General features: G+C 42.1%; 1 protein-coding gene and 1 long non-coding RNA gene across 2 annotated transcripts; one reads left to right on the forward strand and one right to left on the reverse strand.

The window, feature by feature from the left end:
* Positions 1 to 667: 667 nt before the first annotated feature.
* On the forward strand, positions 668 to 6,644 carry LOC126992396 (lysosomal alpha-glucosidase-like). Its single transcript, XM_050851122.1, has 4 exons — positions 668 to 809; positions 2,417 to 2,502; positions 3,140 to 3,251; positions 5,994 to 6,644. Exons 1-4 carry the CDS (start codon positions 780 to 782, stop codon positions 6,198 to 6,200), a joined length of 435 nt encoding a protein of 144 aa, XP_050707079.1. The 5' UTR covers positions 668 to 779; the 3' UTR covers positions 6,201 to 6,644.
* Positions 6,645 to 17,699: 11,055 nt separating this feature from the next.
* Positions 17,700 to 21,693, reverse strand: LOC126992402 (uncharacterized). Its single transcript, XR_007746538.1, has 3 exons — positions 21,497 to 21,693; positions 19,380 to 19,499; positions 17,700 to 18,816 (listed from the first exon to the last, which is right to left on the reverse strand). It is a non-coding gene; the product is annotated as an uncharacterized LOC126992402 (long non-coding RNA).
* Between the last annotated feature and the right edge of the window lie 629 nt (positions 21,694 to 22,322).

Raw genomic sequence — 22,322 nt, forward strand, 5'->3', positions numbered from 1 at the left:
ACAAGATATAACGAATAAAACATAAACATATACCATTATACACTGCCTCTCAACACGGTGAGTGAGAGGCCGCCAATAATCAGCGCTCTCCTTACCCCGTCCTCACCTCCCTACACAGCCTTGTGTCGTGCTGCCTCGCTGCTCCCTCTTCCCGGCGAGTGACACATGCTCATAAATAATTCAGTAATCCGCTTATATTATCATCTAACTATAATTTGATGATTGCATTCCGTTCAGGAGACATTCTTTTATGAAACGCAATCGTTTATAACAGCATTCCTTTAAATATTTACACAGGAAATGATAATAAATAAACAGTGTTATAAAGATATCGCAAGAAAATTTCCGCTTCAACTCGCTAAAACTTCTTTATTATTGCTTAGTAATAGTTTTTCCCTGAGTATCGAAGCTTCTGCATTCACTGCTGAGTGCAACGGTACCAACAAAAATAGTCTGTTATGTGTATGAGACAAGATATAACGAATAAAACATAGACATGTGCCACGCGAGCATTCATTATGCAGCCTTTCAACACAGGGTGAGCGAGAGAGCCAGCCAGCCAATCAGCGGCCTCGTTACAAATGAGGCTCGGCTCCACGGCTCAGAGTTAAGTGAACAGCCTAATAGTGTTATTATCCATATTGTCAATAGCCAACTTAACTCTTTCCAGAGATGGCAGAATAAAAGAAAACTGAGTATTAGACATCTGGTGAGCTGCAGGAAGGGTTGGGGGCGAGGCTGTGTATATATGGCTAAAAGTGTTTGCAAGACACTCCGCCATGCCACTGGGATCACTAACTGTTGACCCGGTACGTATATGTCATTTCAGAGGTAAAAAAGAAATTGAGTTCTTGGTATTAATTCGGCCTCATCAGCACCACTATCTTAGCTCGCAATCTCCTACTCATGTTTTTACTCCCATTTTCTGTTGCCAAGTCAGGTCATCATATCCTTTCAGAGCCAAAGAAGAGGTATGGTGTTGGTTATATCTCTGCACCCCGGCATCACTACCCAGACTATTGTTACTTACTATGGGTAATCCTAGACTATTGTTACTTACTATGGGTAATCCTAGACTATTGTTACTTACTATGGGTAATCCTAGACTATTGTTGCCACATTTGCCACAAAACTCCTCTCTGGGGGTTCTGGTAAACCTGCCTCTTACAACAATGGGTAATCTGTGGTTATTAGTTCTAAATTTACAAAGACTTATTCTGTACAGCTTTGGTAACCTTATTAAGTAGCTTTGAAAAGAGAAACTGTCCTTATAAGTCACATAAGTACTGCATGATGATTTACTGTTGAATGCCACTCTGAGATCCAGTGATCCTTAACATTCCTCTGGAAAGCAAGTTTCAAGCAGTGTGTTGTGAACCTCTTGTTCCAGACACATCCCCGACATGCTCAGCTGAGTTGTTCAACACTGATTTTATACTTCATCCTTGGTGATTTGTAACTATTTTCATTATGCATTTTAAAAAGACATTGATACATTACATAACAGTTTCTCTTGTTTACCGGAAATTATCCTTGAGTCTACCAAAGCTGTGTCAAACTATCTCTTTGCTCTTCAAACTGCCCATGGAAATACTACTAACACAACCTCTACCAAAGCCTTGTCAAACTATCACTTTGCTCTTCAAACTGCCCATGGAAATACTACTAACACAACCTCTACCAAAGCCGTGTCATGCTATCACTTGGCTCATAACACTGCCCATGGAAATACTACTAACACAACCTCTACCAAAGCCGTGTCATGCTATCACTTGGCTCATAACACTGCCCATGGAAATACTACTAACACAACCTCTACCAAAGCCTTGTCATGCTATCACTTGGCTCATAAAACTGCCCATGGAAATATTACTACTAATACAACCTCTACCAAAGCCCTGTCAAATTATAATTAGCCTCGTACCACTACCCATGGAAGTACCCAGAGAGTCTTATCCATTGTTGGTGTGTGAGGCCTGAACTCTCTGAGGATATTGACCCAGGCCTTGAGATCAGTCCCAGCAATGTCAGTCAGCCAGGCACTGTTCCCTACGCTTCCATGAACCTCTGCTGTGGGTCAATGGCCACACCCAACACACTGATTATCCCTGTCAGTAATAGCAAACAGACCCCAAAAAGTGATGGAAATGAACTCTATGGAATGTAAGGAGGCAGAAAACAGTTTAAAAGCTGACATTGTTTTTGAGCTGGTAATAGCTGGCATTTCTTCGTGAGGAGAGCTGGCAATACTGTTTTCATGCCCAAGGAAAGGCTTAGGTAGTCTTACGCTTGACAAATTAAACGGATCAATGAACACTTACTCTGACCTCTGCCGTGTGCATAACTAAACTCAATCCTCCCTGTCATCCCTGCCCTGTTGTGCCGTGTCCTCTGCTGCCCCGCGTCGCCCTGCCAGTGCCCCATCAGGACGTCATTGTCTCCAGTCGTGTGGTCCAGTGAGTCACCGCTCTACCGCACGACAGTGACCCCAAGGAAGTCCCGGTTAGTCAGTCCGTCTGTCAGTGAGGGACATAACCCCTGCCTGAGCTAACCCATCGCTGAGTCAGGCATTCATTATTTGTGTTATTTCAAGCCATAAGAGTAGGCTAGCATATGATGAGGAGGAGGCATCCATCAGTCTACTCATGCATTTGAGATATAACGTAACACAAGATAATAAGGAGTCTGCAAGAGGCTGATAGGCCAATGCAAGGCAGCTCCTCACTATCCATGAACTCATCTAACCTCTTCTTGAATGTATCTTGTGTTGGCACCCACCACATGACTGCCAGGTGTGTTCCACTCATCCACTACTCTGTCAGTAAATCATTTCTTTCCTGTGTCCTGAATTTATCTTACTTGAACCCATTGCTACGTTTCCTACCCGGCCCTCACACCACCAAAGTCTTATTAACACCCCTTATTAATTAAAGCCCTTCATACATTTGTAAACCTCCGTCAAGTCTCCTCACACCCTTCGCTTTTCTAGAGAATGCAGGTTTAAATGATTAGGTCTGTCCTCATATGGCGTTTCTCACCCCTAAAGATGTATTGTAGAGGATTGTAACCCTTTCCCATATACAAACACAGGTAAACATACACACATTGACCCTTCCTGACCTGTTGTAACCCTCCACAGGTCCACAGCAGGGATGTGGCCACCCCTGGCCACAGCCCCAAGTGTTCCCTGGTGGGCCATACTCACTGAGCTCCTCCTCCTCCTCCTCCTCCTCACCCTGCTGCCGTGGAAGGTGAGGGAGAGAGAGAGGGACTTTGATCACTGTCTTCAACACCAATAATCATAATCTATTTACCAATGAGCTACATGAAATAAACCAGGAGGAACTACTAAATCTAGAAAATTCAAATGATAATTTTAATCTTTTCTATGAAAGAGTTTATGAATGTTACAATAAAAGTTTCCCCATTAAAACAAAATATGTAACTACAAAAAGACTTCATAATGCTTGGCTTACAGGCAGAATACTTAAATCTATCAAACATAAATGTAACTTGTTTAAAATGTATAAACTTGGAACAGTTTCTTATGAGACCTTTAAACAATATAGAAATTACCTTACTCAGAATATTAGGGTTGCCAAAATGAACTATTATTTCCAAATATTTACAAATTTTTGCAGAAATACCAAAAAGATTTGTCAAACAGTCAATGAATTAAAAGGTAATACATACAAAGCAAACAATATCAAGTCATTGCAGTATAATAATTCAGTATTAAGTGATCCGTCAGATATATCGGAAGCCTTCAATAGATACTCGAAAGACTATCTTAAAGGTAACTTTCCAAATTCTATGATGTGCCCTATTGTTACCACCTTTGATTTGGCTACAGTAATTAAGTCATTAAACAATAAAAAATCAGGCATTAATGATATATCACCCTCTTATATTAAAAGAAACTCTCATTTCATTTCAATCCCTTTGGCTATACTTTATAATCAATCTGTTACAACTGGAACTTTTCCATCTCTGTTGAAGACTGCAAAAATTACACCCATCCACAAGTCTGGTCCCAATGATGACCCTAAAAATTATAGACCAATATCTCAACTTACAATTTTCTCTAAAATATTTGAAACTTTAATGAAGGTTTATTTACTTGACTATCTTGAAACTAAGAATATATTAAACCCTTCTCAGTATGGTTTTAGGTGGAACTGCAGCACTTTTACAGCCTTAAATGTATTTTCTAATGATGTACTTTCTGCAATTGACAAAAACTCCATGTCTTATCCATATTTATAGATTTTGCTAAAGCCTTTGATACAGTACACCATAACATTCTTATTAACAAAATGTACCACTATGGGATCAGAGGCCCAATACTCTCTTGGTTCAAGGATTACCTAACAGATAGACATCAATGTACTGTATTTAGCGGCGAAAAATCATCTACTACCACTGTAAAACTTGGTGTACCTCAAGGAAGCGTTCTAGGCCCAATTTTGTTTCTAATATACATCAATGATATATCAAATCTTTTCTTTAAAGCTAAAAGTATATTGTTTGCCGATGACACGACACTCTACTTAACAGGTCCGAACCAAGATCAACTTGTACTAAATGCAAATCATGAACTCGAAAAACTATACCAATGGTGTCTATGTAACAGACTTACAATTAATACAAAGAAAACTTGCTTTATGCTATTCACTACTAAAAAAGCGTCTAACTTGATTAATTTAAAAATCAATAATGAAATAATTTATAAAATGGATAGAGTGAGATTTCTTGGTGTAGATTATGATGATTCATTATCATTTAAATATCACATACATAACCTTACACTGAAAATATCAAGACACATTGCTTTACTTTATCAAGTAAAGGATCTCATGCCTCAAAATGTATTAAAGTCAATATGCTATGCACACATTTATTCACTAATTACCTACTGCAACCCCATTTGGTGTACAACATACACCACCTATTTAACCCCCTAAGATTGCAGCTCCAAAAAATTGTAAGAATTATTACTAACAGCAACTATTAAGCACACACTAGTCCACTCTTCAAGGAAACCAAAATTTTAAAACTGGATGATATAACTAAACTGGAAATAGCTACACTCATGTACAAAAATAGGAATGAAATGCGTGAGCTCCTCCCATCTCATGATTAAGTATCCGTCACCGCGACAATCTGATCTTTCCTGTTCATCGTCTTTCAAAATTCCAACATTCAACTACTTATTTGGGTCCTGTAATTTGGAGTTCTATCCCCACAAATTCAAGAAGCTCCTTCCCTCAACACATTCAAAAGCCGATCAAAAACTAATATTATAATGACCTATTAACTAACTCACTTTTTCCTTATAAATGTGCATATGTGTATGTACTTTAAAATATTATGTTAATCAATTAATGCAACATATGTGCAATTTACTTATGTATATGAATGGGTGTATGCGTGTATGTGTGCGCATGTGTATGTGTGCGCATATGTATATGTGTATGCTTGTGTGTATGCGTGTGTGTGTGTGTATGAGTATATATAGGTCTGTGTGTGTGCATGTATGTATGTATGTACACGTTTATTCTATTGTGTTATCTCGCATGCTCAATATATGATTCTATTACTTTAACATTATGTAAAGTTATCATAATCATTTCATCTTAACTACAATTATTATTAATGTTGTCACAGCCACTAATTTTCAAATAAATTATATATGTCTTGCCTAAAAAGCTATGCTTTAGACAGGCTAGCTTTAGTTGTACAGCTTAAAGCTCTGTCCATATATATATGCATATAGCATATATAATTTTGTATAACTAATAGCTATAAATAAATGTTTCAAATGTTTCTCTCTCTCTCTCTCTCTCTCTCTCTCTCTCTCTCTCTCTCTCTCTCTCTCTCTCTCTCTCTCTCTCTCTCTCTCTCTCTCTCTCTCTCTCTCTCTCTCCACTCACTCACTGACTCACTCCACTCACTCACTCACTCACTCCACTCACTCACTCACTCACTCTCAGGACATGAATGAACCCTCAAACCTCTGGTCCAGGAGTCACCACAGCTGTCAGCAGAACAACTTGGAGCGTCCGCCCTTCCTGCCGCCAGTGGTCAGAGACTCTCTCTTCTGCCACACGGTCTGCATGTCGGCAAGGCACTACATCGGACTCCACTACAACCTCCACAACCTCTACGGACTGTCAGAGACGAGTGCCACCAACGCGTAAGTCTATGATGCTCAGAGTTTTAGGTGCAGGGAGGGATATGCTCACAGTAAGTTTGTGGTATGCATTCAGTATGGGCACAGTACATTAGTGATGTGCTTGCAGCAGAGCTGGGCACTTCCGATCATCAGTCCGATCGTCCGATCTTCCGATCTGATCGGAACAGCAATTGGCGATCGGAATGCAAAGATTGGATCATCTTTGTAAAAGGTAATCGGACTGTGGAGATCGGAACTTCACAAACTAACTTCCGATTACCAATCACAAAAAGAAAGTGGTCAGCGTTGTCATGGCAACAAGTGACTGCGGACTTCTTACAATTATTTTTATACACGTTGCTAAATAGCTACTTCAATAAGCGTCTTTATTTATAAAATTAAGCGATAATTATTGATCGTTAATTTATTTAATTCTGGTAAGGTATCGCGAACGAGACGCGCAGGCGCAAAGTCGCTTTATTTGCATGGCGGGACTTGTTACACGATGCCATGAGAGTGTGGAGGGCTGCAGTAGTGGGCTTCCGCTCACTCCAGTAACCGAGTGACCTGCCCCAGTTGTCAGTTATGCATTTTCTGCTGCAGTGTTACCACCCTCTAATGGCGACACCGTCAGTATCTTTTCGGAAAACCAACAAGACCTAAGCTAAAAGGCGGGGCTTCGCCCCGCCTCGACCCCCCACCTTCTTAACCGAGGGGAGGGCTTTGCCTTCCCTTGACACCCCCCACCCACCCGTCGGGATCCCCCCGCAACAAGAGGAGGAGGAGAAGGAAGGTGGTCTCGCGAGACAGCGTAACAGGCCGCCCAGACCACGGCACCAAACTAACGCCCCATACCCCTCCCATTCAAGAACTTATCTAACCTCTTCTTGAATGTATCTATCGCGTCGGCGCTCACCACATGACTTCTAAGTCTGTTCCACTCATCCACCACTTCACTGTTGGTAAACCAATTCTTGCCTATGTCTTTGTTGAACCTGAACTTATCCAACTTAAGCTCATTGCTACGTGTCTTAACCGGTGTGGTGTCATCTGCCATCCACGTATCCTAAGACACCCCATCCAATCTGCTCATGCTCGGGATTTGTTTGCAAACAAAGGGTGGATGATTTGCGACACAGTACCGTGTCTTTGTCGACTGCCTATCGCGATATGTCCCACCTGAGTTTTTTTTTTATCTTTTTAAAAGTAAATGTCGACGTATGTTTTTAATTTGAAAATTGCTTGAAATATGAAAGTTTCTTTCTGCACCCTTTGTATGTCAGTAAATGAGGCAAATGAGGTATGTCGGTAAATGTGATAAATGAGATAACCTGTTCACCTTGTATGTCGGTAAATGTGATAAATGAGATAACCTGTTCACCTTGTATGTCGGTAAATGTGATGAATGAGATAACCTGCACCCCTTGTATGTCGGTAAATGTGATGAATGAGATAACCTCCACCCCTTGTATGTCGGTAAATGTGATGAATGAGATAACCTCATCCCCTTGTATGTTGTATGTCGGTAAATGTGATGAATGAGATAACCTCCACCCCTTGTATGTCGGTAAATGTGATGAATGAGATAACCTCCACCCCTTGTATGTCGGTAAATGTGATGAATGAGATAACCTCCACCCCTTGTATGTCGATAAATGTGATGAATGAGATAACCTCCACCCCTTGTATGTCGATAAATGTGATGAATGAGATAACCTCCACCCCTTGTATGTCGATAAATGTGATGAATGAGATAACCTGCACCCCTTGTATGTCAGTAAATGTGATAAATCAGGTAACCTGAAGCCTTGTATGTCAGTAAATGTGATAAATGAGATAACCTGCACCCTTTGTATGTCAGTATATGTGATAAATGAGGTAACCTGCACCCTTTGTATGTCGGTATATGTGATAAATGAGATAACCTACACTCTCTTCTGATTGATGGTCATGTTTCTCAGATTCTCTCCATTTAATGGTAGGCTATCTGAATTATGGGGTCCATGTCATTAATGAATTTGGCCATTTTCCCATAAAAGCTGCCATGCTGTCTTGCCGCCATCTTGCCTGGACAAACTACGATATCAACACTGTGTCTGTAAACATTGTGTTCTGCGCATGCGCTAATCAGGATGGGACGTTTTAGGATACGTGGACGGCAGATGACACAGCACCGGCTCACTTATAATCAAAACCTTATTGCTAATGTTTTTCTTGTAATTAATTTATTTATGGACCAATATCTTTTATTCAGAAAGCTATTTAATCAGGAAGGATAGGAGATTAATGATCACTATCGCTCGTTTTATTATAGAATAGTAAAAAATATTTCCTAGATATCGATAATAAAATTTATAAAGTTGAAAAATGTTTGTCAAAAATCTAAATCAACTTCAAACAAAAGTAAAAATAGCGAACATAATTCCCTTTTCATACATTCAGAAATTGAATAAAAAAGTAGGCTTATATAAATGCATTAAATAAGACGTTAAGATCACATTTTTTCTTTACCATGTCCTATATACCAGAAGAAAGAGGAAAAATAAAAATATTTATCTGCAAATAATTAAGTTATTACTTATTGGAAATTATTACTTAAGGAATGCCTATAATAGGTGTTTCTTGTAATTATTATTTAAAAAATAATAGTAATTATAATAAGTTTTAGTGATCGGATGATCAGAATGGTGATCGGAACAGCAGTACTTAAAAAATGATCGGATGATCGGAATCGGATCAGTTCCCAAAACTGATCGGATGATCGGGGATCGGAACAGCAAAAAAGTGATCGGTGCCCACCACTGGCTTGCAGTAAGTTTGTGGTGTGCATTTAGCATCGTTACAGTGTATTAATGATATACCCAAGTCATTGGCAAGAGGAAATACAGATGAAGGAAGGCTGTTTTTCTTTCAGAGTTTACCAGCCAAAGAGATGAAAGAATGAAGATGCTGGCTGGCTGACTCCTGCATAAGGGATTAGGGCAGCATAGAGACGAGCCATTGTTTAAAATTATGGACGGTAGTGGTTGAGGCATGCAGCTACCAAGTTCAGGAGTGCCCGCCAGTCCTCTTTCTTATAACATACCAATACTTGTTTATTATTACTATCAATATGGCCATTACTTGTTGCCAGAGCCCTGCAGGGTGTGGGAGCCAGGCGGCCGTTCATCACTTCCCGCTCGTCCTTCCCCGGCCAGGGCCACTAAGGGGGCCACTGGACGGGCCACGTGTGCTCTCACTGCTTCAACACGTGGCACTCCACCGCAGCTGCTGGAATTTATTTATTGATTTATCAATTGATCTATTTATTTAGTTTTATTATTATTATCATTATTATTATTATTATTATTATTATTATTATTATTATTATTATTATTATTATTATTATTATTATTATTATTATTATTATTATTATTATTATTATTATTATTATTATTATTATTATTATTATTATTATTATTATTATTATTATTTATTTATTTATTTATTTATTTATTTATTTTACATCCTGGCCTACAGCTGGTAGGCTTTCTTTAGGGGCCTGATGATCAGCCCGAGCCCGTCATGGCACAGGGCAGGCGAGTGTCTACAGTGATGCCATCTATTCTGAGCGAGCAATGGGCCATGTTATTTCGAGATTCCAGCGCCCAAACACACATGTGATTTGACTTTTATAGGAGTTGTGGGCCTTTCCGTGGGTAGTTTTTTGACCCTGGTGGTAGTTTGATAAGGCTGCTGTGCCATGAACTCTAGTAACCACTCCTGAGAATGCATTTTACCTCTCTTTTTGCCTTAAGAAATAGCTGGTGTGTGAGGGTCAGTAGTGTGTAAGAATCCCAGGCAAAGCATTCCCCTATCAAGATTATTCTTTGGTGACATGCAGCTGTGCCCTCTCCTCTACAGCAAACACCCTTGCTCTGTCCTTATCTCAAGTTGTTACCTGAAAACTTCTCATCCCATCTCTCAAAAACTTAATGTCTTCTTCTGGCACCTTGGCCCAGCCTGCCACGTGACTATTGTCCACTCAGGAAGGGACGGTCCACCACACAGCCTGATATCATGAGGACACTGTGAAGAGAACACTTAATATAACATGAGTGCATTGATGTATGGCAGAATTGTTACAATTTTTAAAGGCTGAATTTAGATTAACTTTTACATGGATGATATATTTTTGGAGTTCATATTATCAATTTTTCACCTCCTCTTCCTCCTCCTCTTCTTCCTCCATGTGCATACTGTTTTTCACTCCAGTGTAATTGTGTGTTTGTGTGTGTGTGTGTGTGTGTGTGTGTGTGTGTGTGAGAGAGAGAGAGAGAGAGAGAGAGAGAGAGAGAGAGAGAGAGAGAGAGAGAGAGAGAGAGATTCTATGTCATCAACACCCAAAATGAGGTGCTGTAAGTCAGCCTATGGTCCTAAGCATATCAGGCTCCCACTGTTACTATTCCCCAAGGCCACAGAGAAGGCTAACCGTGTTTTCCTGGGTGGTGTTTTTCCGTTCAGGGTGCAAAAGCCGTGTGAAACTATCAGCAGCACCACCCTGCATCTCTGTTTGTCTGTATCTCTGTGTCCCTGTCTTCCTAAATGTATCAGGCTCCCACTGCACCTATTTCCCAAGCCCACAGGGAAGAGTAACTGGGTTGTCTTGGGTGTTTTCTCCTTCAAGGCACAGAAGCCATGCAAAACTACCACCAGGCTCAGGAAACCGCCCATGGAAACCCCAACAACCTCTGCGAGAGCCTTTTGAAATAGATGGAGCAAGCCTGTGAGGAGTTTGACAATATGGACCTTAACTTCATCGTCTGCCAACTTGACGCAGCCTTTCACGCAACTTTTCCCCATCCTTTACAATACTCAGCTGTTGCACTCTTCCACATGAAGCATTTACAATCTGTCCTAAATCATCTTCCTAAGTCCCTGTCACCACTCAAATTCTTCCCTTCCTGTGCTGTCTTCTGTGCCTTCATTTCATAGTCACTGCTGTTCAGAACTTGCTAACAGCTGCTTCCTTCCTGCCTTCTGCAGTGCCCAAGGCTTTCTGCTCAAGCTCATTCCTCTGCTATTTAACTTCCTAATGCCTGAGTTAACCAAAATCATCACTTTTTTCCATCCCTTTCCCTGGTAAACTCTGAAATACTTGTCCTTCCTTATTTCTGCATTTTGTCCTGACTGCCATTTGCTTCACTTAGTCCTCTCTAAGTCACTGCCATCACACTCATTATTCTTTAATTCCTATCTTCTATGCCTTAATTTCATAGTCACTGCTGTTCTGAACTTGCTAATAGCTGCCTCCCTCCAGCCACACACACACACACACACACACACCACCTTCTTCCTCCTCCCTACCAATTTAACAGAGGCAGGAAATAACATAGAAGCTGCCAATGATTTTTTTTGTTATTATTAATCAACATCTTTTAGTAAGGAAGAGCTTCACTTTCTCCAGTGCTCCTGTCACCTTTTTCCTCCCCCCAGAACACTTCAGAAATATGTCAGGGTCAAGAAATAGTTGGGAACCTACCAGCATCAGAAATATGTCAGGGGCAAGAAATAGTTAGGAACCTGCCAGCATCAGAAATATGTCAGGGTCAAGAAATAGTTTTTTTTTTTTTTTTACAGCAAAGGGAGACAGCAAGAAAAGTAAACATTAATAAAAAAAAAGCGCTACTCGCTGCTCCTAAAAATCCAAAGGAGGTCCCGAAAGATAAAGTTTTTTCGGGAGGAGTGTCCTGATACCCTCCTCTTGAAAGAGTTCAAGTCCGGTAGCAGGAGGAAATACAGATGAAGGAAGATTGTTCCCAGGTTTACCAGTGAGAGGATGAAAGAGTGAAGATGCTGTAACTCTTGCATAAGGGGTTGGACAGTATAGGGATGAACATGCCAGCATCAGAAATATGTCAGGGCAAGAAATAGTTGGGAACCTGCCAGCATCAGAAATATGTCAGGGCAAGAAATAGTTAGGAACCTGCCAGCATCAGAAATATGTCACGGGCAAGAAGGTGATAGTTGGGAACCTGCCAGCATCAGAAATATGTCAGGGGCAAGAAATAGTTGGGAACCTGCCAGCATCAGAAATATGTCAGGGGCAAGAAATAGTTAGGAACCTGCCAGCATCAGAAATATGTCAGGGGCAAGAAATAATTAGGAACCTGCCAGCATCAGAAATATGTCAGGGGCAAGAAATAATTAGGAACCTGCCAGCATCAGAAATATGTCAGGGGCAAGAAATAGTTAGGAACCTGCCAGCATCAGAAATATGTCAGGGCAAGAAATAGTTAGGAACCTGCCAGCATTTTTTAGTTGGTATAAATGACATCTATTGGTGAGGAAGAGCTGTGATTTTGCCACTCCTTCCCTTCTTTCCTCCTTCTCTCCTGTTCCCTTCTTTCCTCCTTTCCCTCTGCCCCTTCTCCCCTCCCTCCTCCCAGACCCTCCAGGAGTCATTCAACAAAGGCCAGAAATAGTTAGGAAGCTGGCCGCAGTGTTTTTAGTTGCTGTAAATGACATCTTATGGTGAGGCAGAGCTGTGCCTTTGCTGTTACTCATACTCCTTTTTCCTCCTCTCAGACCCTCCAGGAATTTAATGAAGGCAAAAAATAGCAAAGAGGCTGCCAGTATTTAGTTCATATTAAGTGACATCTTTAGTGAGGAAGAACTTTGATTGATTTCCTTTTTCCTCCCCTCAAATCCCTCCAGTAGGCTGAGAAGAAGCTCCAGAGCCTGGCCCCGGAGATGGAGGGGCAGCGGCGGGCCAGGAAGCCCTCCAGCTCTGAGACGTGTGGCGCCACAACCAACAACTCTGCGTGCAGGGCGGGCTTAGAGAAAGGCTTTACACAGACCCTGGATAATGCTCCTGGTCTTGTTCCTCTTCTTCTTCTTGTTCTTCTTCCTCTTTACCTTAGTCATGCTGCATTATGAATCATGTTAATTAATATATCCTCTTCTTCTTTACCTTAGTCATGCTGCATTATGAATCATGTTAATTAATATATCCTCTTCTTCTTTACCTTAGTCATGCTGCGTTATGAATCATGTTAATTAATATATCCTCTCTTTTTACTTTAGTCATGCTGCGTTATGAATCATGTTCATATCAGACATGGGGTAATCGTAATCAATTACAATTGTTTACAGTTTTTCAAGTAATCGTAATCAATTACAATTGTTTACAGTTTTCAAAATCAATTACAATTGTTTACAGTTTTTCAAGTAATCGTAATCAATTACAATTGTTTACAGTTTTTCAAGTAATCGTAATCAATTACAATTGTTTACAGTTTTTCAAGTAATCTTAATCAATTACAATTGTTTACATTTTTTCAAGTAATCGTAATCAATTACAATCGTTTACAGTTTTTCAAGTAATCGTAATCAATTACAATCGTTTACAGTTTTTCAAGTAATCTTAATCGATTACCCTCTTATTTTTTTTAAATAATCGTAATCGTAATCGAATACATTATAAAAGTACAACTGTAATCGTGATTACTTTTGTGATTACATTAGCAAAGTTTAGTTAATAGTTTCTCGTACAGCAAGTATGTACTCTAAATATCTATAGTAATTCAACCAATTAAATATTCAGCAGGGTACATGTGTGAAATTTGCAAGTTCACCTTTCAGTCCTTCCTGTAGTCATGATTAATACATCATATAATCGTAATCGTAATTGATTACACTTAATTTTATTGTAATTGTAATCGCAATCGTGAAAATATGAAGTAATCATAATCGTAATTGATTACATAACATAAGTAATCGCCCCATGTCTGGTTAATATACAGTAAAATCTTGCTAGCTTCTCTTCTCTCCTCCTTCCCCTCCTCCCCTCTCCCTCCCTCCCCAACCCATTCCCTACCCATTTCGCCTCCTCCCCAGGCAGAGCCACACACCCCAGGGCTGTCCAAGATGCCTCACGTCCAAGAAGTCCCAGGTTTACAAGTGGAAGGGCCTGCTCAAGGAACTCCTGCTCTCTCCTGGACGGAAGGAACCAGGAGATGGAGAGGAGGTGATGGAATAATGTAGGCTCCAGTATTTTAGTTTTTCAGCTTATTCAGAGAGTTGGCAGTTTTGAGGTTTTGTGGTGTCAGGCATGCCTTCCCTTATCACTAATTCCTCCTCCTCCTCCTCCTGGCCCTTGTCACTTGCCTGTTACAGTGTGGAGAGGGAGGGAATACATGAGGGAGGCATTGAAAGGGAGGATTAAGATGTGATGAGGGAATGTCGTCAATTCCATTCTTTTCTTCGTAATTGTAATTGTTTTCAGAGTTGTTTTAATGCATATGTAGTGCAGCGACTAGGCCTGACGGGCAAGCCTCCCATAACCCACTCAGCCAGCGGGGTACCTCTTTGGCCGACTGATAAGGTAGTGGCTCTCCCGTCACGCTGGTCACAGGTTCAATCCCGGGCAGCCAACAAAACCCTCTCCTTGTCTTGATTAATGTCTCGTGTGTTTCAATACACGCAGAGGACGTGTGGGACCGGGTGTAGTAGAAAAGAGAGAAAAATCTCGGCCTTAAACATATAACAGGGAGGCAGGACGAGGCGGCAGGACTATAGTGCTAGAAGGCAGGGAACGTATCAGGGAGGCAGGGACACAGTTTTCTTATTTTTAGTATACGAATACTAATTCAACTTAACTTCTTCCATGGAATGAGATGAAGAAGAAGAAGAAAAAGAAGAGGAAGAAGACTTAGGAACAAAGGTAAAAAATAGCACATAATTTCTTTTTTATTCATTTTTTCTCCTTTTATTTTCTTTATTTTCTTCCATCTTTTCATCATCATTTCTTCCTTCTCCTCCTCTTTCAATTTTTCTTTCTCTGCTCCTCCTCCTCTGCTCCCTTCCTTCCCTCCTCTCTCCTCCTCCTGTCCACTCTACAGGTTCTTGGTGACTGTCATTGTTGTCAAAATACGTCTGTTAGTGTTATTAAAACCCGTCCCTGGGCTGGGGCTAGAGTCTGTTGAGCTGCCCTGGCCTCTACAGGAAGGTCTGGGCACACTAGAGGGCTTGGAAGGGGCTGTTTGGGGGCTGAAAACATGTTGCATTGGCCCTGTAACTGTGGGGTCTGTTTAGGGAATTATTGTGTGTGTGTGTGTGTGTGTGTGTGTGTTAAGGCCTCAGGGGCGGCTGGGGGAGTGATTCGGCCAGTGTCCTTTTCTTTATTTCCTTTACTTAATATTCTTGTTTTATTTCAGTTTTTCTTAACTTTTTTATTTGTTACTTTCCTTGTTTTCTTTCCCTAACCTGTTATTTTTCCTCGTTACTTTTGTTTTCCTCTTTCCTTAATATTTCTTGTCATTATTTCATGTCTTCTTGCTGCTGGTCTTCCCCTTTCTCCTCCACTTCTCCATTTTATCTCCTCCTCTCCAGTTCTTCTCCTCCCTTTCACCTCCCTCCTAAGGTCGGAAGCATTTGCCCCGCACATCAGCTGTTCCCAAAGGCCCAAAGGAGGGCAGGGAGGGTCATAAGTGTTCTTTTAGGTTCACGGTGCAGAGGAAGATAGATTATGACCTCCTCCTCCTCCTCCTCCATCTCTCCTCCTTTCTCATATCTTCTTCCCTTCCTTCATTCTTCTTCTCTTCCTTCCTCACCTTCCTTCCCTTCTTCTCTTCTCTTCTCCCTTGCCTCCTTCCTCTCCTCCCTCCTCCTCTTCCTTCCTTTCCCTTCTCTCTATCCCTCTTCCTCCTTCTTGGGTTAATGATAATAACAATGGTAATAATAATAGTAATATATATATTTGTAATTTATTTTTATTGAGCATTCCTACATTATTTTATTATTACAGGAGGTACACACACACACACACACACACACACACACACACACACACACACACACACACACCAAGATAAATGGGAGAGAAATAGGGGAGAAAAGTGACAATTGTAACAAGAAATGGAGTGCTAGTGAGAGGGAATGAGGAGATAAATAAACTGTAATGAATGGGAACGTGGGAGGGAGAGAAGTGAATAGTGCAGGAATATAGATGAGTTTAGGGCGGCCAGATGCACAGGGAGGTGAGGTCAGGAAGAGAGCAGCGAAGGGCAGAGTTAGGAAGGGAAGAAGTGTGAGCACGGAGACCAAGAGGGGATCAAGAAACAGCTCTAGCCAAGTACTGTACATGACACGCAGCAGAGCAAGGGGATATACATGCAGTGGAAAGGTGTTATACAAGAGGTGTGTGTGGTGTGTCAGGATGAGACAGAATGAAGCGTGTATGAGCAGTATGGTGTGGGTGTGGCAGCGAAAGGAGTGGAGTGTGCTGTGCCGATATGGTTTGGACATGTGATGAGAATGGGTTTGTGAAGAGAGTGTATGAGGGAAGGCTTGAGAGAGGGACTGTCAGGGAAAGTGAGAAGAAGAAGGAAGAGGAGAAGACTGCATGGGTATATAAGTGAAGATTTAAAGAGATAGAAGAAGAGGAATTGAAGAGTGAGAATGCCACAGCAGGGACAGATGGAGGCACTTCTGAGATTGAGATACACACACACAAACACACACAGTGACTGACTAACTACTGAGGAAATGTAGTAGTAGTAGTAGTAGAAAGAGAGAAAGAATAAGGAGAAGGAAGAGAAAGAGACAGAAGGCTGTGCTCGCTCTCTCTCTCTCTCTCTCTCTCTCTCTCTCTCTCTCTCTCTCTCTCTCTCTCTCTCTCTCTCTCTCTCTCTCTCTCTCTCTCTCTCTCTCTCTCTCTCTCTCTCTCTCTCTCTCTCTCTCTCTCTCTCTCTCAGGATGACCCCCACAGTATGTTGACAACCCCACAGACACATATATGGGTCCCCCTCTTTCTCTATAGAGCTAATTCTTTCTCATTATTTTATTATTTCTCTTCTTATCAGAACCCCGACAAAAGATGAAGAAGAAGATGAAAGAGAAGAAGAAGATGAAAGAGAAGAAGAAGAAGAAGGAGGAAGTGAAGAAGAAAAGTTTGTCTTTCAATAATAATAATAAAATATATGTTGAAAGAAATCAGTTTAAATTTTGTCCATATAACACACACAGACATATACCCTCTCCTTCTCTTCTTTTCTTCTTCTTCTTTATGCAATACATTAAAACATATTACTATACAAATCTATAAGAGGAGTAGGAAGGAGAGGGAGGCATGGAGGGAAGGAGAGAGAGAACAGAGTGGACCAAGGGAGACAGAGTGAGGGAGGAGAGAGAAGTAAAGAGTGGTGGAGAGAAAGAGAAGGGAAAAGGTGGATAAAGAAGGGAATGGAAGAGAGAGTGGGAGGGAGAGGGAGAAGGAGGAGGAGGAGGGAGGGAAGGAAAGAGGGAAAAGGTGGATAAAGAAGAGAATGGAAGAGAGAGTGGGAGGGAGAGGAGGGAGGGAAGGAGAGAAGAGAAAAGGTGGATAAAGAAGGGAATGGAAGAGAGAGTGGGAGGGAGAGGGAGAAGGAGGAGAGGAGGGAGGGACGGAAAGATACGGGAAAGGTGGATAAAGAAGGAATGGAAGAGAGTGGGAGGGAGAGGAGAAGGAGGAGAGGAGGAGGGAAGGAAAGAGAAGCGATTCTAATATAAGGAGAGATTTGGATGAGGTATAAATCCTGGAGGGGAGAGGAGAGGAGGAATGGGTGAAGAATGTAATGAAGGCAGAGACAGAGGAGAGGGAAAGGGAGGAAGAAAGGAAGAGAGAGGGAGGAAGAATGAGAGAGAGGAGGAGGAGAAGGAAGAAGAGATATTATGAAAAAAACTAATATAAATCAAAATTAACCTTCTATTCCTTCTATTATCTTCTACTAATCACCAAGACTGTTATACTGATGGTAGATGTAGACAACCTCTCCCTGACTCTGCTCCAGGGAGGCAAGGAGCAGTGTGAGGGCAGTAAAGAAAGTAACCTTGCCCAGGGTCAGGCACCACAAGGACTCAAACCACAAGAAAAGACTGCAAAACATAGAGAGGATAATGTGTTTTGCTTCTTACTGTCTGACAACAACAATAACTATTGCCACTGAGAACTGAAGAAATGTTTTGAGAGATCTAACTAATACATGTCCAATATATAGTTCTGGAAATGAGGCAGCTTTCTATATTATGTACTGACAACACTACCAGGCACAGAACACACCAGCAGGACATGAGGGATAACTTTCACCAGTCCTGCCCCTTAACCCCTTGACTGGATTTCCTACAAGAAGACCTCACCAAGCTACAGCAATGGAACAAAAAGTGTCTGCTACAATTCACTGAACAAAAATGTAAAGTCCTGCACCTTGGGAGGGGATATCCAGCACACCAATACCACATGGGAAACACTCCACTATCACCACAGAGGCAGAGAAAGACCTGGGACTGTATGTTACCAGGCTACCAGTGAAGGCCAAATCCGTGCCAATTGCAGTGGTCGGATTAAAGACCCCCACACTCACCTTGAAGCAGAGCGCCGGCCAGTAGCGGCTGTGGGTACGGATGACGTCATTGATGGTCTGCACGGCACTCTTGTTGGGCACCAGCTGGGGCTCAAGGGGGGGGCAGCGGGTCCCCCAGCAAGGCCTTGGCACACAGCGTCATGCAGCAGCTGATGGTGGTGAGGTTGAAGCCGCCCTCCAGTGCCAGAACCATGCGGCCCTCGGCCAGGCCAGACAGAAGGGCCATCATATGTCCAAAGCAATCGGGACTCACCCGGCAACCTGGGAGTGTGTGTGAGGCTGTTACTTTAGGTATGAGATGCATGGAGGGAGGAATAAGGGAGGAGGAAGAGAAAGGGAGTCCTTCAATATGGAATGCAATGGTTAGGCTGTGTTACTTTAGGTATGAGATGCATGAAGGGAGGAATGGGGGTGAGGAAGAGGAAGGGAGTTCTTCACTATGGAATGCAATGGTCTGAGATGACAATACACCAGGATACAATATAAGGAGACTACAAAATGCTTCATTGCATACACATGGCAGCCCCTGAAGATGTGTTATTAAGGCAGATAAAAATAAATAAATAAATAAATAAAAAAAGCAAAAAAGAACAACAGAGAAATTTTGGATAAGAAAGAACACTAAAGGAATAAAGAGAGGAAAACAAGAAACCCAAACAGTGAAGGAGTGCACCAGGGAGTGCTGTTATGAAGCCAAAACTCCCGACCATGAACTGAAAATATAATTATGGAGAGAGAACTGAACTGAACTGAGCAGATAGTGACAGAAAAAGAGAAAGAGGCAGCAGCAGGTAGTCATACAGATAGTGACACCATCCACCAACCTCCAAGTGGGTCCCCGCACCAGCATCAAGGCTGGCAGTGACCAGGACCAGCTGTGGGTTGAACTGGTAGGCCACGGGCAGCACCACCTGAGTGAGAGCCTCTGCGTCACCCATACCACTCTGAAACAACACAAGAAAAACACTGTGGCTTTAGTAAACACGACTTCTTCCTCCTGAACTGTGGCTGGGAGGAAGGACACTGGACGATGAAATACTAGAGCTGAGGACCATAACTGATTCTTGCATTGGGAGCTTGGATAGCAGGGTGAACCTTCATGTGCTGGACAGGGCTGTGTGGATCTAGACATTGATCACTGGGAATCATAACAGGAAAAGAAAAAAGTGTCAGGTAATTGTGAATGAATGAAAATGCAATACTTCGGCACCAGTGTGGGGAGAAAAATACTCAGAGGACTTAGCACTCGAGGGTCAATTTTCTGATTTGTAGCTGGGAGGAAAGACACAGGATGGCAAAATAGCTGAATCAAGGGTTTATCTCTCTCTCTCTCTCTCTCTCTCTCTCTCTCTCTCTCTCTCTCTCTCTCTCTCTCTCTCTCTCTCTCTCTCTCTCTCTCTCTCTCTCTCTCTCTCTCTCTCTCGCCAGCCTAGTTTCCTTTTTATCATTCCTTCTTTCCTTAAATTTCCTTGGACTCTTCCCTTCTTTCTCCATTTAATTATTCCTCTTTCTCCTCCTCCTTCCTACCATCTTTCCAGGCCTCCTTTTCCTTCCTTCCTTCCTTTCTTTCCAAGTGAGGGCTGGAGCACTATTTCAAGTTGGTTAACATGTGTTTGAATAGGTATTTAGAACAATCAAGACACCTCTCCTTCTGAAACTGATCTCTCTTTTGGCCACTTAGGCAATTATGGATAAGTAAAATATTGTGCCAAAATTGTTCCTGGTCCATGTAATGTGTCTATGTATTTTTGGGGGGAGAAAGGACGGACTCTATCTACTTTACCTCCCTTTAACACAACCTTGCTGATGCTGTTGTTATGTCCATTTATTCTGTTTGTCTCACAGTAAGCAAACTGCATTGCATTTCTTTCCTCTCCTCTTCCTTCTCTCCCTTTTCCTGAATGGTTCCTGTCTGTTGAGAAACAACCTCTCTCGAAATAGCTGTTCATTTATTTGGGAAAAAACAAACTCTGGGCACCTGGCTCATAGTTGTCATCATCTGATTAACCTTAAAAGATGCAGCATTGAAAGACTCCATCTGACATCTTCACTACCAGGTCAATGAACACAGTACAGATAAACTTATCAATTCATGAAAGGTAATACAGCAAATGTCAGGAGATAACTGGGAGTACCTACCTATCACACTATCTATCTGTCTCTCTATCTATCTATCTAGGCATAGTATTTGGACATGAAGAGCTCTCACGTCAAAGGCAGGTCCGGTGAGGGTCAGAGAGTAGGACATGAAGCAAGCGACCAGTGAGCAGCATTCTCAAACTGCAACAATGTCTGTGTAAAAGTAATTCCAAAAAAGGGTCAAGGGAAACTTGGTCCCATGAAGGTGCAGCACACTTGTTAACCCCTTGGCTGCAGATTTCCAGCCAGAAGACAGACCTCACCAAGCTACAGGAGTGGAACGAAAATGTCTGCTACAATTCAATGAAGAAAAATGTAAAGTCCTGCACCCTGGGAGGGGATATCTAGCACACCAATACCACACGGGAAACACTCCACTATCCACCACAGAGGCAGAAAAAGACATGGGAGTGTATGTTACCAGGCTACCAGTGAAGGGATATCCAGCACACTAATACCAAATGGGAAACACTCCACTATCCACCACAGAGGCAGAGAAAGTCCTGGGAGTGTATGTTACCAGGCTACCAGTGAAGGGATATCCAGCACACTAATACCACATGGGAAACACTCCACTATCCACCACAGAGGCAGAGAAAGTCCTGGGAGTGTATGTTACCAGGCTACCAGTGAAGGGATATCCAGCACACTAATACCACATGGGAAACACTCCACTATCCACCACAGAGGCAGAGAAAGTCCTGGGAGGTACCAAGAGCTGCCTCAGGTACATCAGACTTAGACTATCTTCATTATGTTTTGTCTGTGAATGAAAAAACACCTTAGTGTGTAGTGCACTTACCCTTCCGTAAGGCTGCGTGTTGCTCCACCTGCTCGTCACACACCAGACACAGCCTCGGAGACTCACTCAGCACCACGGCCTCTGAAGACAAGGCACAGAGCTCCTCAGTGACTCCTGTTTGCTGTGACTGAGCTTCCTATGAAAGGTGTACATCCCTCCCTCTTCCTTCTCCTCCTCCTCCTCAGCCATTATTATTGGTCCACTGCAGTACAAAGGCATTTCCTAATGTTCCCAACCTCTCTCACATCTCCTTCACTCCCTCCCTTCCCTTAACTCTCCTTTCCCCTCCTTCCTTTCCCTTTCTTTACCTCCCTCTCCCTTCCTCCCTGCTTCCATGTCTGTCCCTCTCAACCCCCCTCTCTCTCTCCCTCTTCCTCTTTGCCTTGCGTAAGCAACATAAGGAGCGTAAGCAACAGAAGCCCCGAAGTCTTCCTCAAACTATATTTAGCATTAGTTAGACCTCATCTTGACTATGCGGTTCAGTTCTGGTCACCTTACTATAGAATGGATATCAAAATGTTAGAATCGGTGCAGAGGAGGATGACTAAGATGATTCAGGGGTTGAGAAACTTGGCATACGAGGAAAGACTCAAATAGTTAAACTTGCATTCTCTAGAAAGGCGAAGGTGCGTGGAGACATGATCGAGGTTTATAAATGGATGAAGGGCTTTAATAAGGAGACATTCATAAGGTTTTGTTGGTAAGAGAACCGGGTAGGACACGAAGTAATGGGTTTAAACTGTATTAATTCAGATTCAACAGGGACACAGGCAAAAATTGGTTTACTAATTGGGCGGTGGATGACTCCAGACTTGCCATCGGTTGC

The sequence above is a fragment of the Eriocheir sinensis genome, unplaced genomic scaffold, assembly GCF_024679095.1.
Source record: "Eriocheir sinensis breed Jianghai 21 unplaced genomic scaffold, ASM2467909v1 Scaffold454, whole genome shotgun sequence".
Classification (NCBI taxonomy): domain Eukaryota; kingdom Metazoa; phylum Arthropoda; class Malacostraca; order Decapoda; family Varunidae; genus Eriocheir; species Eriocheir sinensis.